The sequence below is a fragment of the Triturus cristatus genome, chromosome 7 (assembly GCF_964204655.1).
Source record: "Triturus cristatus chromosome 7, aTriCri1.1, whole genome shotgun sequence".
NCBI classification, from domain to species: domain Eukaryota; kingdom Metazoa; phylum Chordata; class Amphibia; order Caudata; family Salamandridae; genus Triturus; species Triturus cristatus.
In genome coordinates this window covers 1,397,933,092-1,397,948,026 of record NC_140590.1, presented here as the reverse complement: position 1 = coordinate 1,397,948,026, position 14,935 = coordinate 1,397,933,092, and the positions used below count along the sequence as shown (strand labels likewise).

Here is a 14,935-nt window from a genome sequence, read left to right as displayed (position 1 = left end):
ACCACATGGATTAGAGCTTTCCACAGACAATATTTGTTTTAAGATCATAGAAATCAATTGTAGAATCCGGCCCAGAAGACGATAAAAAAGGTCCATTAACATAAGAAATCTGGCTCACCCACTGACTTGTTAGACCAGCCTTGGGGCACTGCCTGATTGCCCTGAAGGCCAGTCTGACCCTGTCCCTAAATAGCTGATGCAGTTGAATGCTGCAGTTGCCAAATACCAGGGCTGCGTAGTCTTGATTCTGCCTCTCCGAGCACCCTACACCCCCTGTCTCTTTAACCCCTCCCAGACGGGTGATTTTTCCCCAGTGGCATAACGAAACTTGAGGGGACTCCCTGCAAAGTACCCCCAGACTTACTCCGGAGCTCTGAGGCCAGGGCACTGAACTGAGGGTCCTCCTGGAGCTCGGGGCCCCCTGCACTGCGGGGGCTGCGAGGGTCTTTTTTATGCCACTGGTGTCCCCGTGGGCTCCAAGAGCATTGCCCTCTTTAAATAATACACAAGCAGTCTCTTGTTGGTGCAAAACAGCTGCAGTTTATTCACAAGTCAAGTAGCAACAGAACACATCAAACAAATTATTGTTCACACTTTTTGTATGTCTGACGTTGTCACGATTAGGTTAGTTTAGTTCATTGCCCCGACAGCACCCTCTGTCATAACCTAGAGCGACAACCTCTCTTCCTTGTGGGCAACTAGCACCTATGCGGCCCCTAGGCCTCACCTTGCCGGCGAGATCTCTGTGGGTGGCCCTGTGCCTGGCCCGGGCTGCAAGTGCAGCGACTGCCCTGTGCTGACCCCTTTTACTGACCATTTGCCTGTTCCCCTGTGCCCCTGCCGTAAGGCATCGAAAGGACACATACTTGAGCTGCTCCTCTTTGTGGGATTTTGCGCTTGTCCTAGCTGTTCTGTGTTGTCTCCGCCACGGAGCCTGTGATTTGACAACCTCAGGCAGCTCCACCTTTCCTGCTTTTTTCATTTTTAGCTAAAACCAAGCTGTTCAAGGATCCCACTATATTGAGTAGAAACAGATCCAGCCCTACCCCGGTCAGGTGGACCCTGTCTGCCTCGTAGTACCCTTGGGTTTTTGGATTAATAAGCCCATGTCGTATGTAACCCCACACATTACCTTTGTATGCCTTTGTCACTGAGATGTTCAGCTTTCGCCTGCAATCCTTTGAGCAGCCCTCACAGTATGTCAAAATCAATTGGATGCTTACTGTCCTTACTCCTTGGTTGCAGTTTCCCAACCCTAATTCCAGCTTTATGTAATAGGACACTGCATTAATGTGTGTTTGGGCCCATGCCTTAAACATTACTCTTGAGAATGCCCAATGTATGAACACCTCCATGTCGCCCCACGATGCCCTTGAGTGCCGGTCACCCTTTCGAGTATCGCACTTACGAAATTACGTGACTGTTTTTGGAACCAAGGTATTCTCCATCAGCATTGTTAGGTCATGTCTATCAGGTTCATAATTGGTCTAGAATCAGAGTCATGGCAAGGTCTGTATGTGGCACCAGGGTTCTGAATTTCTGCCACTGAACATGAGACACTGCATCAGTCACTGTGTTTTCACACCCTGGGATGTGTCTGGCCCTAATGGCTATGTTTGACCTAAGTTGACACCCGACCAGATATCTAAGCAAGTGTAACACAACTGGACAGCACGCTGTCCATAGATCAGAGCTTGGACCACCGCATGATTGTCCACCCATAACGTGATTTGCCTGTTGGCAAGATGCTCTTAACAAATGGAGAACTCGACTACGATGGGCAAGAGTTCATGCACTGTGATGCTCTTGGTTATCCCTGAGGGTGCGCCATTGCACTGCCTAGCCAGCCGCTGTCTGTGCCAACCCCAGTATGACCCGAAGCCCTCGCCCCCTGCGGAATCTGTGAACAACTCTAATTGCGCTGCCATCAGGGCCGGACTGGCCGTAGCGGGCACCGGGCATTTCCCTGGTGGGCTGCCAGGGTGGGGGCCGGTTTTGGGCCCCTGGAGGGCTGGTTTTGTTACCGGGCCATTTTTGCAGCATAGCTGCAGTATCGCCCCCTGTAACAAAATCGGCCGAAACCCAGCCTGGCAAACAGCTTGGTCGCACCCCCACCCCCCCGGGGGGCCCGCCGAGCACTCTGCCAGGGCCGGTTTTGGTTCCCAGTCCGGCCCTGGCTGGCATCATCCAGGGTTCTCGCTACATCAAAGTGCTGTTGAACTCGTCCAGAAATTCCTCCCACTGCCTGAAGTCGTTTATAGCCCTAGGGCGAGCCTCCCCCTGTGGTGCAGTTTTGAGAGTCCTTTGGTCAACCATGCCAGGCGCCTCGCTAATGGTCTCCCTCCTGGGATCAGGTGGTTGTGAAATTCAGTTCACCTAACAGTTCCTGCATTTCGTCTAGCATGGCCTTGTTCTCCAAGATCAACTAATGTATCAGCCTCTTGAGGTCTTCTACCTTGGCTGGAGGCAACCTACACATGACCTCCTCTGTTTCTAACTCAATCCCCAGGAACGATAGCCGCATGACAGGGCCCACTGTTTTTTGATGTTCCAGGGGAACCCCCAGTTTCCTGACTAGTGCCACAAAGTGTTGTAGATGCTCCTTCTACTCGTGGTGCCTGGGACCCCAATGAAGAGTAAATCATCCAGGTAGTGTGTATCCACCCCTGCCAGGTGCGGACCCTCCTACTCCCATTCGAGGAAACTTCTGAAAGTTTCAAAGTAACCACACAAGATCACGCAACCCATGGGCAGGCACTTGTCATAATCATAACTGCTCTCAAGGTAAATTCCAAGCACGTGGTAGCTGTCTGGGTGCACTGGTAGGGGGCGAAGGCTGACTTGATGTCTGATTTTGCTAAAAGCGCTCCATTACCTCTGGGTTGTAACTTATCTATGGCTTCATCCAGGGTCATATATGACACCGAGCAGCTCTCTTGGTCTAACCAATCATTTACTGATTAGCCCGGGAATATCAAGTGGTGAATCAGCCTATACTGTCCTTCCTCCGTCTTTGGCACCACGCTGAGTGGGGAGACTAAGAATTTATCGAGCAGTGGTTCGTGGAAGGGACCTGTGACCCTGCCTAGACTGACTTCCTTGTTTATTTTCTGACTTGTGACCACACGGTTAATTCGGACAGACTTCAGGTTCTGACTAAGATGCTGTACCCTAAGGCCCTGATATGAAATGGTGAAGCCCCTATCTGGCCCGGCTGGGCCTCACTGGCCCGCAGCTCATATCACTCTTAGAAGTTCTTTTTCACCCTTTCGTTCTCCCTTAGTCACTGTTTTACTATGTTTTTAGTCCACCTTCTTTCTTTCTTTTCTACCTTTGTCTTGTATGCTCTCGGTCTGTCGGCTGATGAAAAAAATTTCACCAGCTCTAACGAGTGAGGGTGTAACCACCTGGAATTACCTCCACACACGAAGCACTGACATTAATAGTGAGACTATTAGATCACGCTCATCAAGGGGGTTTTATACATTTTAATTACCCAATTAAACTACATACATTCTCCTTTTTTAGTTCGAATGGGTGGGTTAGTTAATAAATATTAGACGAGGACATGATTTTGGATTATGTACCCAAACTTGGATTCAAAAGAAAATTTTCAGGTTTAAAACCAGGCAAATTACCCACAAGACCACATATCCCCCTAATTATCCTTTACTACTGGGTTATACCAACAAATGGCTTCTAAATTCAAGCATCTGAATTAACATTTGCCATTCCCCTTTAGACTGCTCATAATTAACCGAAGATTGATGGATTGGTTCAGTAGATATGGGAGTGGGCAAAAATGTTGTCAAATGTTTGGACCCGGAGAAGTGAAAATATGATTGTTGGCCCAAAGAATACTAAAATCCTGTATGTTAAGTTTTAAAGGACTTACACAATGAATGTAATTGAGAAATGGTGACAAAATATCAAGTTCACTGGAGAATGTATTCCTACTTGTTGGTAATTCTGAAGACCGAACTGAATTTTACTCTTCAAGAGGCCATCAGGCACAGATATAAGGATGAAGGGGAGGACAAAAGGCAATTTGCAAAGAGAAGCAAGGGAAAGGCGAGATACATTTATCCCAAGGTGTCTGGAATTGCAACAGTAAGTTTAACAAACGACCTGGGTTATAACCGTTGCTATGTAGTTGGCGGGCAGTGACTTTCAATATATATTTCTATAGAATTCATGCACTGGTGGATAACGTCATTTCATGTTCATTTCACTGATCACTGAAGAGGATACTGTGGTCATTGTAGGTGATAGCCATGAGCAAGTTGTGCTCTGTGATGCTCAAAATACAGAGGATTAAAGGCACAAGGAGTACAGCGGGGACATATTACACTGCCCAACAGTGGTCCTGCATTGACTCAGAGGAGAAGGGAAAGACCTGGCATGGTGAGTACTAGCATGCCGGACAAATTAGTGAGTCAAACCAACGTTTGCACCAATGTCAAATCACAAGTTTAGTGCAAGAGATGCCGGCTCCCTGGGTTATGGCAAGCCCATCCCCTGCAGGTAAGACCTTTTTTTTTTTTTTTTTGGCAGAGTTTTATATAGCGCGAACTAGACCCGAATCCAATCAGGCATCAGAGCGCTTTACATAGCACCAGTTAAGTTACATGAGGACACAAATTCATTTTTTTTTGTTTTGTTAGGCACGGGGAGATTAAGTGATTTGCCCAGAATCACAGGATGTTCGGCGTCATTACCGAGACTCGAACCCAGTTCCCCAGGTCCGAGGTCAAGCGCCCTAGCCTGTACAACTCCTATGCAAGACAGCATACACTCACCTATGCACCATGGGGAAGAGTGTGTGTCGTGCAAGGCAGACTTGTTAGAGTGCCAGGGATGACAGCAGCTGCAGGTCAATCTTAGTAAATATGACTCTTTTCCGTGTTTTTCCGCATTACACAACCCTGTGCGGCAAATTTGGTTGCTGCACTGCATTTTGTGAAAATTACTGGTTTTTCAATCGCACCCGATTTGGGATTACACGACATAGCAATGAAACCACACATTTGCAATTGTCCATGGAAACAGATCCTCATTGAACAACTTGCAGAATATGCCTTTGGGGAAAGTGCCTGGAATGTGGGAAAAACCTGCACAAATTGGTGGGTAAAAATGGATTTCTGCAGTAATTTTCATTCATTCCATAGGCGTCAACCAATATGGCACCTCCACACCTCGTTCTATGTGAAATTCCAGGTGCGGTATTACCTTGAAGGTTTTCCTGAGGAACTCCTAATGAGGGCTCTAATATGTTTCCTATAAAACATTTTCAATTTATACAAAATACTACAGTTCCTTTAATAGGAACATAACACCATAGAAGAGTCTCAGATATTTCCAGTTTAATTAATTATTTTATGTATGCAAAAGAAGGGGGCTGGTAGAAGCATTAAAGGGTAATATATATAGCTGCGGGAGAGGGAACAAATGAAAAGGCAGGCTTGCCATGTAAATCATGCAACAAACATCACCTAAAATAAAATTAAGTCTCTTCGAAGTTAAAAAAGTGGGTTTTTTAACATGCTAATGCTTTGACATTAATAAGTCACATCAATGAGAGGTAATGAAGAAAAAAGGGGACTGGTGAAACAAAATATCATACAGTTTGTTAAGCCTCAAAGCTGGGATTAAGTTTAGGATTTCTGGTTTCACTTTGTACAAATCAGTCACTAAATTGGTAACTGTTTGTCTCTTCTTTTTGACGCAAATGTTAATGCTTTGTTTTAAACTTTGTGCGTGACGGTGGCGGGCGGAATCCACATGAAAGCTCAGCTTGTTTTGGGCTCGGGGTTCCAAGAGGACCTCGAGCAGAGCCAGAGCCTGGCATCTAGCTCGAGCCTGATTCGAGCTGTAAGTGGCGTGCCCACCTCTAGTAATATATAATCACATCTTGTAGTATTATTTGCTTAAAAGACTAGAATCAGCAGTGGTGGATGCTATTAATGACAAGTGGTGAGTCGGGGTGGGGGGTGGAGGTAAATATTAAAAATATAATACAAAAAAATACTTCCCTGCTGCTGCCATCTGCCGTCTGAGTATTCTTCTGCTCCAGTCCTGGCTCCTGATACCCCACGGGCTGGTGCACACTGCACAGGCTCCCAGACGCCAATCAAAACTCTGCTCTCATGCTGCTAATACTATTTACCAGCATGAGAGCAGGGCCGTGATTTGCCTGAGTGGGCTGATTGAACGCTCGCTCAGGGCCTGGGAGCATCTGCCTCTTCTCCACCCGGTGCTGCAGCAAAGCTCGGTTGGTGTGAGCAAAGTGCGCATGTCTGTTTGGCCGTCTTTAGACAAACAGCCAAACCGACATGCGCACTTAAAGTGCACACTACTCCTCCTCCCCCTGCTGTCATCATGGCCCGCCCTAGACTTGGCTGGCTCTAGTGCCATAACTAAAATAAAATGACAATAAAATAGTTTTATTATTATTTTATTTTTCACATTTCCTCCTGCTGACTCTCAGTCGAGAGGGCAGCGCTCCTCCGCTATAATGGAGGAGCCGCCACTGGGAATCAGTCTAGGCTGCTCTTCCAGTCGCAGGGGGAAATGATTGTATAACAAGTATTAGGGGAAACCCAGAATCAGGGTCACTTTTTAAGATCTGTATAAAATAGACTCAGTACCTCATTTGGATGAGAGCAGTAACGGGGCGTCCACCATAAAATGGCATATATCCTGTCCTTGGATGCGACTTGCTGTGGCTATCCATGTTTTACTGTTCAAACTCTAGTAGACTTGTACATGGGTGCTCACAGACGAGAAACAACCATCACACCAGTGTTTTTACAACACAATGCCTTCACCATAAATCCAAAATCACGCAATGCCTTTACCACGCAATGCTTCACCATGCATACATTTGCCACACATATGGCTTAACTACGCATGCCTTCTCCACGTAAGGAATGTATATTTAAGGTAAGTGTGTGTGTATGTCTATATAAGTGTGTACAGCCATGTGTGGTAAAGGCATCTGCGTGATACAGGTCCGTCGTAAAGGCATGCGTTGTATAGTCATACATCCCACATAGACTGTTCTATCACTGTTTCCACTAATTCATGATTCTGTTCTTACACTCCATGCCCCATCACACGAATCTAATCAAAGTCCATAATAGCTGTGTAAAGACAGTATGGTCCTGTTTGTTCTGGTTTTGCCTGTACTTACTGTGCCCAAGGATGTAGCAATGCCTTGCTTTTCTGTACTTATGCATTTGTTATCTTGTCAAGTTCTGGAAGCATAATGCGACTAAGGAAAGGAAACCTGTTCTGGAAAACTTTCTCTGCTAACAAGTTTCTTCGAATTTTCCCAAATGAATTGTAGGATGCCGATAATGTCCGGGTGAATACCGCTGCTTGTCAAAATAAATATCTGCAGTCCTTTTTATGTGTGCTACATAGACCCTCTTATTCCCTTTCATGGTGAAAACTCTGCCTACTTACTTTCCTCCCTACTACCTGCTATCACTAACTTGCTATTTTGTGGTGTAAACCCTTCACATTCCTCCCTTCTTTTCTTTCATCCATTTTTAATGTCTATACTAGCAGCCTACTTGGTTCCTCCCTGTTCTTCCTCAGCTGTTTTTTTCTATACCACAGTCCTTTATTCCTGCCAGCACCATTGTATATCTACTACTCCCCATATCCTAGTACCAACACCCATATCGATATTCTAGCATGTATGCCCTGTGTATTCCCTGGTACCTCTATCTCTACCAATGCCTGTGCACTTTGTCTCATACCTCTATACTAGAACCTCTGCTTAGTATGTTTCCACCTACCTGTACGGTAACCCCTTTACACCTATCTAAACAAACACCAGTGCCTCTGCTCCCAGCAGCATGTCTGCCCTTCTAATACCTTACTACCTCTACCCTGCCTAAAATCTAATATATACTATTATCTCTACCTCTACCTAAACCCCCTGCCTAACCCATGGCGTCTCTCCTCTACCTTCCCACAGAACCTCAACCCATGTCTGTGCGCTATTTATACATATGTCCCTATATATATTCTTGTAACACTGCCCTACCTATGCAGCAGTACTATTATCCCTTTTCTGTAGCTGTATCCTTATGTACAACCTCGTTAATCTGCCCATACCTAGTACACAGATTACCTCTACTCGATAGTACTTCTACCATTACATATGCTTCAGTACCTCCTGTCCCATAGCTCTCCATTTCACAAACCCCAATTTATCCTTCTAAATTTTCTTCTCCCACATTCCCATTGTTTTGTCAAATTTCCTCATAGGTTGTCATTTACGAAATTCTCCACAATGGCGTTTCACTACGTGTGTTGTCGAAAGGGTGCTCTCCATTTTGTTTTTCCTCTTCAATGAAGTTGAGCCATTTAATAACTAATGAATGTATGCTAACCTCGTCAAAATGGCAATAAGGAGCATAATATTAGACAAAAAGAGGATGAAGTAAATAGAAGCAGAGGAAGGTAGATAAATTAGATAATGTACAGGCAAATTTAAGAGAGAAGTTGCGGAGCGTTGCGTTAGCCTCCTTGGCTTAACACCATGTTCCGTCACTTCTGAAACGCAGGGCTGCACCGTATTTAAAAGAAAACGGTGCAGCTCAGAGTTTGCCTCTGTGCTGGTGCTAGTTTAGCTGCCTAGCGCCAACGCAGGCACCCTTGCATCAAAGGGAAGGATTGTTTATGTGCAGGAAGGTGTCCCTTACTGCACATAAACAATCAGTAATGGCGCTTTGTAACTTGTGTGTGTGTTGCTTAATGTAGCATACATAGAAGTTGCAAAACATCATTTTTTTCAATGATTTTTTATGTGCTGGAAGGGGCACGTATGCTGCACAATGCAGCACACATGGAAACAGCAAAAACAAGGAGAAATAAAGCATTTCTCCTCGTTTCGCATGTTTAAGACCAGGTTTTCCCTGGTCTTAATTTTGGCTCTGCCTCCTAGTTACGCCACTCATGTCAATAGGGGGCAGTGTCAAAACCAATGGGTGTTGTGGTGGAATGCCTTTTCATGCTAGGTATAGCGTGAAAGGGTGCGTTATTTACAAGGCAGCGTTAAATCACGTTAAGTGGCTTAACACTGCCTTGTAAATAAGGCAAAGCGCCTATCGCCACCACAACGTCTGAAAAAGTGACGTTGTGGTGGCGTTAGGGGCTTGTAAATATGCCCCGTAGTTGGGAGGATGTCCTGGAGCGTGCTCATATTCTGTGTTCACACCTCAATATATTTCATACTGACATAACATTGTCTTCTTGTTCTGTATATAGCTGATCGTTCAGTCCTGGAACAGTGCACATGTGGATTTTACATTGCCTTGTGATTTTGTCTGTGCAACATGTGCTCTTCAGTGTTAACATACTTTAAAGTTCTAGCCTGCTACAGTGAACACACGGTTACAAGTGAGCTTTGAGGTTCTTTACTTACAGTGTTTTTTTTCATATGTAAAATTGCCTCTCAGTCAAGCTAAGAATGTTATTATTGTAAACTCATCAGAACTTTACAATGTTTAACATATATATTCCTTATTACAAGCATAATACAAACCAAAAACAAAGCAAAAACAAAGCTCACTCCACAGTCTTAAAGTAACTTCTGCTTCTGTCTCTCCAAGTTACTCTTTTTTTTAATAATTATTGTCTATTGTCCCTATAAATGTAACACACATTTCTGGTTCTCCAACCAGTGCTGTATTGACAACTTTGAAGAGGTCATCAAGTTGCTCTTGAACCATGGTGCCAATGTGAACTCGAAGGACAACGAGTTGTGGACTCCACTTCATGCTGCGGCCACCTGCGGGCACATTAACCTGGTGAAGATCCTCATCCAGTAGTAAGTGTCTCTTTCTTCTTTTGTTGATGTCTCTTTTGTCAGTTACCTACACGGGCACTCTTTTCCACTTCCCTGCCTTTCCTCATATCCTTATTGCCAGAGCGGCCCTTTGTCCTTTCTATCATGGTCTGGGTGTTCTTTTCTTTTCGGCCTTCTATATTGGTTGGCCAAGTTTGACTCCCAAGTTTGCTCCCTTAGCCTGGCATATCTGACTCTTCATTACACCGCTTATCCTTTCCTATGGGATCCAGTTTGGCTGTTGCTGGGGGATTGAGGTGATTGGGTGTTTGGGGCTCTAGATTCAGGTTCGAACCAGAGGAACTGTTGTTGTTGGGCATGAGTTCTCTTGCAAAATTTAGAACAACTATGCAGAGTTAAATCCAGATGCTAAGAATGAACAGAAGAGCTCTGTGGTATCAAAAATCTAGAGTCATGGTGAAATTAAGGAGCTTTAAATAATGTGATCTGAAATTACGGTGAAAGTAGCATTGTGAGATTCAAGGCATGAAGACATGAGTATGATACAGGAGAGCTATCAGGAATTGAATGCTAGATTCAAGTAGGATAAAGAAGAGTTTTGTGTTTTAATGTTCTTTAATCAGCTAGGAGACATAAAAACTCTGTGAGTATGGGATGTTGGCTTTTGTCTGGACTTAATATGTAAAAATGTGTACTGGCCCAATTTTTTTTAGCAGCCTGTCTTTGGTGCTGTTGAATACCAAGTTTACCAATTTCCAAGGTTTTCTAGCCTTAATCCCATGTCTCTTTTTTTTGGGGAAACAAATGTTATTAGCATTCCGCATGGCGATTCCATACAGAAATAGGGATAGCAGTGACATCGCAAACACTTAGTAAAACAATAACAATGGTAGACATAGAAGATGCAATTCCCACCTCCCCATGACCATTGCCTTAACTGTGGTGAACAACTTGGATATCTGGCTATAAACACCCTACCCTCGCTCCAAAATTCCAACATACCCAACCTCCTCAACACAGGCCAGCTGGAGTAACGACCGCATAGGTGAAAGCAAAAGCACACATTAGAGCATAAAACTAGCTCCAGCCAATCCACTACACTGGCAGTGTACACCATAGGACCTTCAGCTGGGGCCAATAGGCTTAATCAAGGTGATGCATCGCTACTAGTGCACTCATGGCAGCATTCCTTAACACATCAGGCATCATCCCTATGTGATTAAGACACCCCTTGGGACAGTGGTGGAGCAGGCTCCGCCTCCTCCCCAGGTACAGAGTCTCCATGTAAGGTGGAATCACCCCTTTGAAGCTCCTCCAGGAGACCCTCTCATGTTCTAGTTACTTCCATGAACCCCTGACCCCTCTTGGCCTCTCTAAGGAGCGCAACACTCTTGTATCCCCACATCGAGTCAATTCCTTGTACCACCCATCAACAGTAGGGACCGATGCTGCCTTCCAATTACGGATAATCTGACGCTCAGCGATTATTCAGCCCAAGTCCAGGAAGCTGGATGGTACCCCGTGTTTAGCTGGGAGCGGAAATAGCTCCAGGATACACATCAGGAGTGAAGGGCAGTGGCGTAACGATAATTGAGGGGGGCCCCCTGCATGGTACGTGGAGGGGCCCCCTGCCGTCTCTATCAGGAGCTCCCCGGCCGAAGTGCAGTACTGAGGGGGCCCCTGGAGCTTGGGCCCCCCCCCGCACTGCGGGGGATGCGGGGGCCTGTGTTACGCCCCTGGTGAAGGGGTAATATTCTGGCCCGTGGCATAATTGAAAACCTCAGCCACAGCCTCCCACTATGCCTGCAGCCGGAGGCAGCTCCAGATCATATGCATCCGTCCCGCCCTAAGCTCCTTACACCTGGGACATGTAGCCTGAGCAGGCGTGAAAAACCTATTGATGTGTTTCGGTGCGCAGCATTCTTTTAGCAGGATATAAAAATGAGCTTAAAACATACATTTCTGGACACTTTTGGAGTATGCTCTAGTACCTACTCCCAGGCTTCCTCCTTGATGGCAAGCCCTAGATCCGTTACTCACCATCCTTTAAAGCTACTAAAGGCGTCTCCGAGTCAGACCTGAGACTTTGGTAAGGGCTCGATGCTACCCTATTTTCCCCCGAGTAATTGCAAAGCAATTTTCAGCCTAGGAGCATTTTAGGTTCCACTAACTCACCCATTTAGCTGCGTCTGATTGACTCCACCAGTGCCCCATATAGGAGAAAGTGGCCCGGTGGTATGTTAAAATCAGTTTGCAGTTCAGGGAAGGACAGCAACACTCCAGCTCTGAATAAATCACCCAAGCGTGTCACCTCCCTCTCCACCCACATGGAGAGATTATGTTGATGATGCGTTGGAAGAAGTAAAGATACCCACTTTGTTGGTATATCCAGCGAGTATGGAGTTTGTGCCCTAGTTTTCTGTAACCAGCGAGTCCAACAGTACTTAGACACTCCCCAGATACCACCCAAGGACACCCTTACTCGCTTGGGCTCTAATAAGAACTCAGCCAGCCACTGTCTTCAGGAACCACCAGCAGCGTCCTGGATCGCCCCCCATACCCCACATGAATCCGGTGTGCCACCCTCTGGATCTGTACCATCAGATAGTACGATTCCATGTCAGGGACCACCAGTCCCCCACTCATCACTGTTTGTTGCAGCTTGGCAAGTGCCACCCTATATCAAAACACAGACCAAATATCGTCCATCATGAAAGGTAATAAATATGGTTCGTAATGACAGGTAATAAAACTCAAAGTTGTAATGAACAATGGGCGCCAAAATATGTCTTCACTGAGGCCCCTAAAATCCGTGAGATGACACTGCTTCTGCACCCCACCTAGGGGTAGTAAGCAAAACACTAATACAATGCAAGCATGCAGACTTTATCCATATTCTTCTGCCAGTAAAATATCTGTTTGAAACTTGAGAATGGTTTATGTTAACAAACGATGATAACCTGCCCAAGCACGGAACTTGCTAAAACTAGCAAAGGCCAAAGGTATGCTGACTTTTAAAAGATTATAAGTCAAATTGTTCACATCACAAGAGTTGCAAAGCAGTTGCACAGCAATCACACACACAGTGGTAGCAATTGCTACACCTACTTCATGTTCGGTTGCATTCATGTGCCACCTTAAAGCAATGCAGAGTAGTCTTTAGCTCTGGCTCTCCGCTAAGGCGGAGGAGCGCCACCCCATTGCTCTTCGAGCAAAACAAAAAGGAAAAATAAAATGATGATAATGCAATGTTATTATCATTTTTTTCCCATATAGCAATGGCTCAGTTGTTTTGTATCATGCAGGGCGGAGCTAGGCTGGCCAGAGCGGGGGTGTGGAGTGGTGGGCATGCTCTAAGTGCTCATGACTGTTTGGCTGCACTTAGCATGTTCTCCAACCGGCTGTATTGTACAGCCTGGGCAGAGAACATGCACAGGCTCCCATTCCCTGTCTGAGGACCGGAATAGGGCACTCAGACCAATCATGACGCTGCTGTCATGCTGGTGACAGGCACGTCTTGATTGGTTAGGGAGGGAGCCTGGGTTCTTCCTGCTGCAAGAAGCCATAAGAGAAGAGGATGGAGGAGAGGCGGCGGACTGCCATACCCAGGTAAGTGCTTTTTTTTCATCCCCCACCCTGCCCCACAACCCCCATACGGTAGCAGCCACCACTGGTAGTCTTCCCGTGTAGATCACTTCCATATTGCATCTGCAGCAGGCACTGGGATGGTACTGGTCATTCCAAACCTTTCATTTGTTTCCACGCATCTCGTTACAACACGGGCACACTGCCATTCAGAAATCAGTTTCAGCTACTTGCAATACTTTTCAGGTCGAGCCTAGACTGCACTTGCGCTGTCAGGTAATCTGCTGTATGTACTTTGTGGGGTTTTACTCCTCTCACCACTTAGGATTGACTTTTGTGTGTGTCTTTCAAAAATAGTATCTCATGGTTGGTGCACGTCCCACCTTTTCAAAAGTTAACTCCATGGAGCATTGCCGCAGGAACGAGCAGGGACATGCACGTAGTCCCTACGTATGGAAATCCAATTAACTGTAATGCGAGTGCAGTATGGCTCGTGTTCTATTTTACTGTAGACATCCATGGTCTCGGTGCGAGGACCGGGCTTGGATTCCTTGTCCCTAGCACTCTACTACTTCACACACTCACTCCAGCAGGACAGTCAGGGTGACAACAATAATACTCATTGGCGGAGACCACTTGCCTGCCCTCCACACTGCGACTGCGCACGCAGACAACGTAGACCCATTCCCATGTTTTTCAGAAGACTGCATGCGTCTCCGTCATTGGAAAACAGTAAATTATAAAGCCACTGGCCTAACTTGTACTCTATAAAGTTATTGCGCAAAACCAAGGCTATTCTATTCAGGTTGTGTAGGAACATCTGTAATAAAACCTGCATAGATCTGAAGTAATGTAAAATGTTCATTTTCTGTATGAACTGCTGCACAAATTTATTAATGATGTGATTGCCATTAGAGATAGTGAATTGCACACATTACCCACAGTAAAATAAGCAGAGAAGATCATGTTTGAAAATAATCATTTGAAAATACAATTGAACATCTGCACTTTAAAATTGCCCCATCTTATCCTGCTTCATCCGCAGCCGGTCACTCGCTGCCTTCTGTCAGGGCTTCTCTTGCAGTGACGTGGCACACTGGAAGTTCCCTCCCCCAGTAGGCTGTTATTCCCCACATGTGGCGGGGCAGTTCAGCTTGCTGCTGTGTTGTGCTGTGTGTGTGGGGAGGAAACTGCCCTTTGCTGGGACAATGGAGAACCTGCAGCTCAGCTCCCTGCAGGATATAGCATCCAGGAACGAGAAGAGCTGCACCAAGCTCTGGAACTTCCTGGCCAAGCAGGTCAGTGCCACTCTACCCCCGCGCTCATGACAAAAAGACAAATATGTGAACTGCAAACACCAAGTGTTCCGTTCTTTACTGCAGCAACAAGCTTTAAATTGGGCCCTATATTTGGTATCCTCCTTTAGACAATAGTCCTGTCTTGCACTACTTGAGATATTAGATTATTTATCTGGAATGGTAGGAAACAAGCATCATCGTATCCAGTAACTCTGTAATCTATTGCTTT

At 45.7% G+C, this 14,935-nt stretch overlaps 1 protein-coding gene across 3 annotated transcripts in view; it reads left to right on the top strand.

Annotated features, from left to right (window-relative positions):
* The window catches only part of PPP1R16B (protein phosphatase 1 regulatory subunit 16B), a 422,185-nt gene that overhangs the window by 270,306 nt on the left and 136,944 nt on the right, over window positions 1–14,935 (top strand). For all 3 annotated transcript variants that reach the window (XM_085619118.1, XM_085619117.1, XM_085619119.1), the window contains exon 4: window positions 9,699–9,844. In XM_085619118.1, coding sequence (XP_085475244.1) covers window positions 9,699–9,844 — 146 coding nt within the window. The remainder of the gene's footprint in view (window positions 1–9,698; window positions 9,845–14,935) is intronic.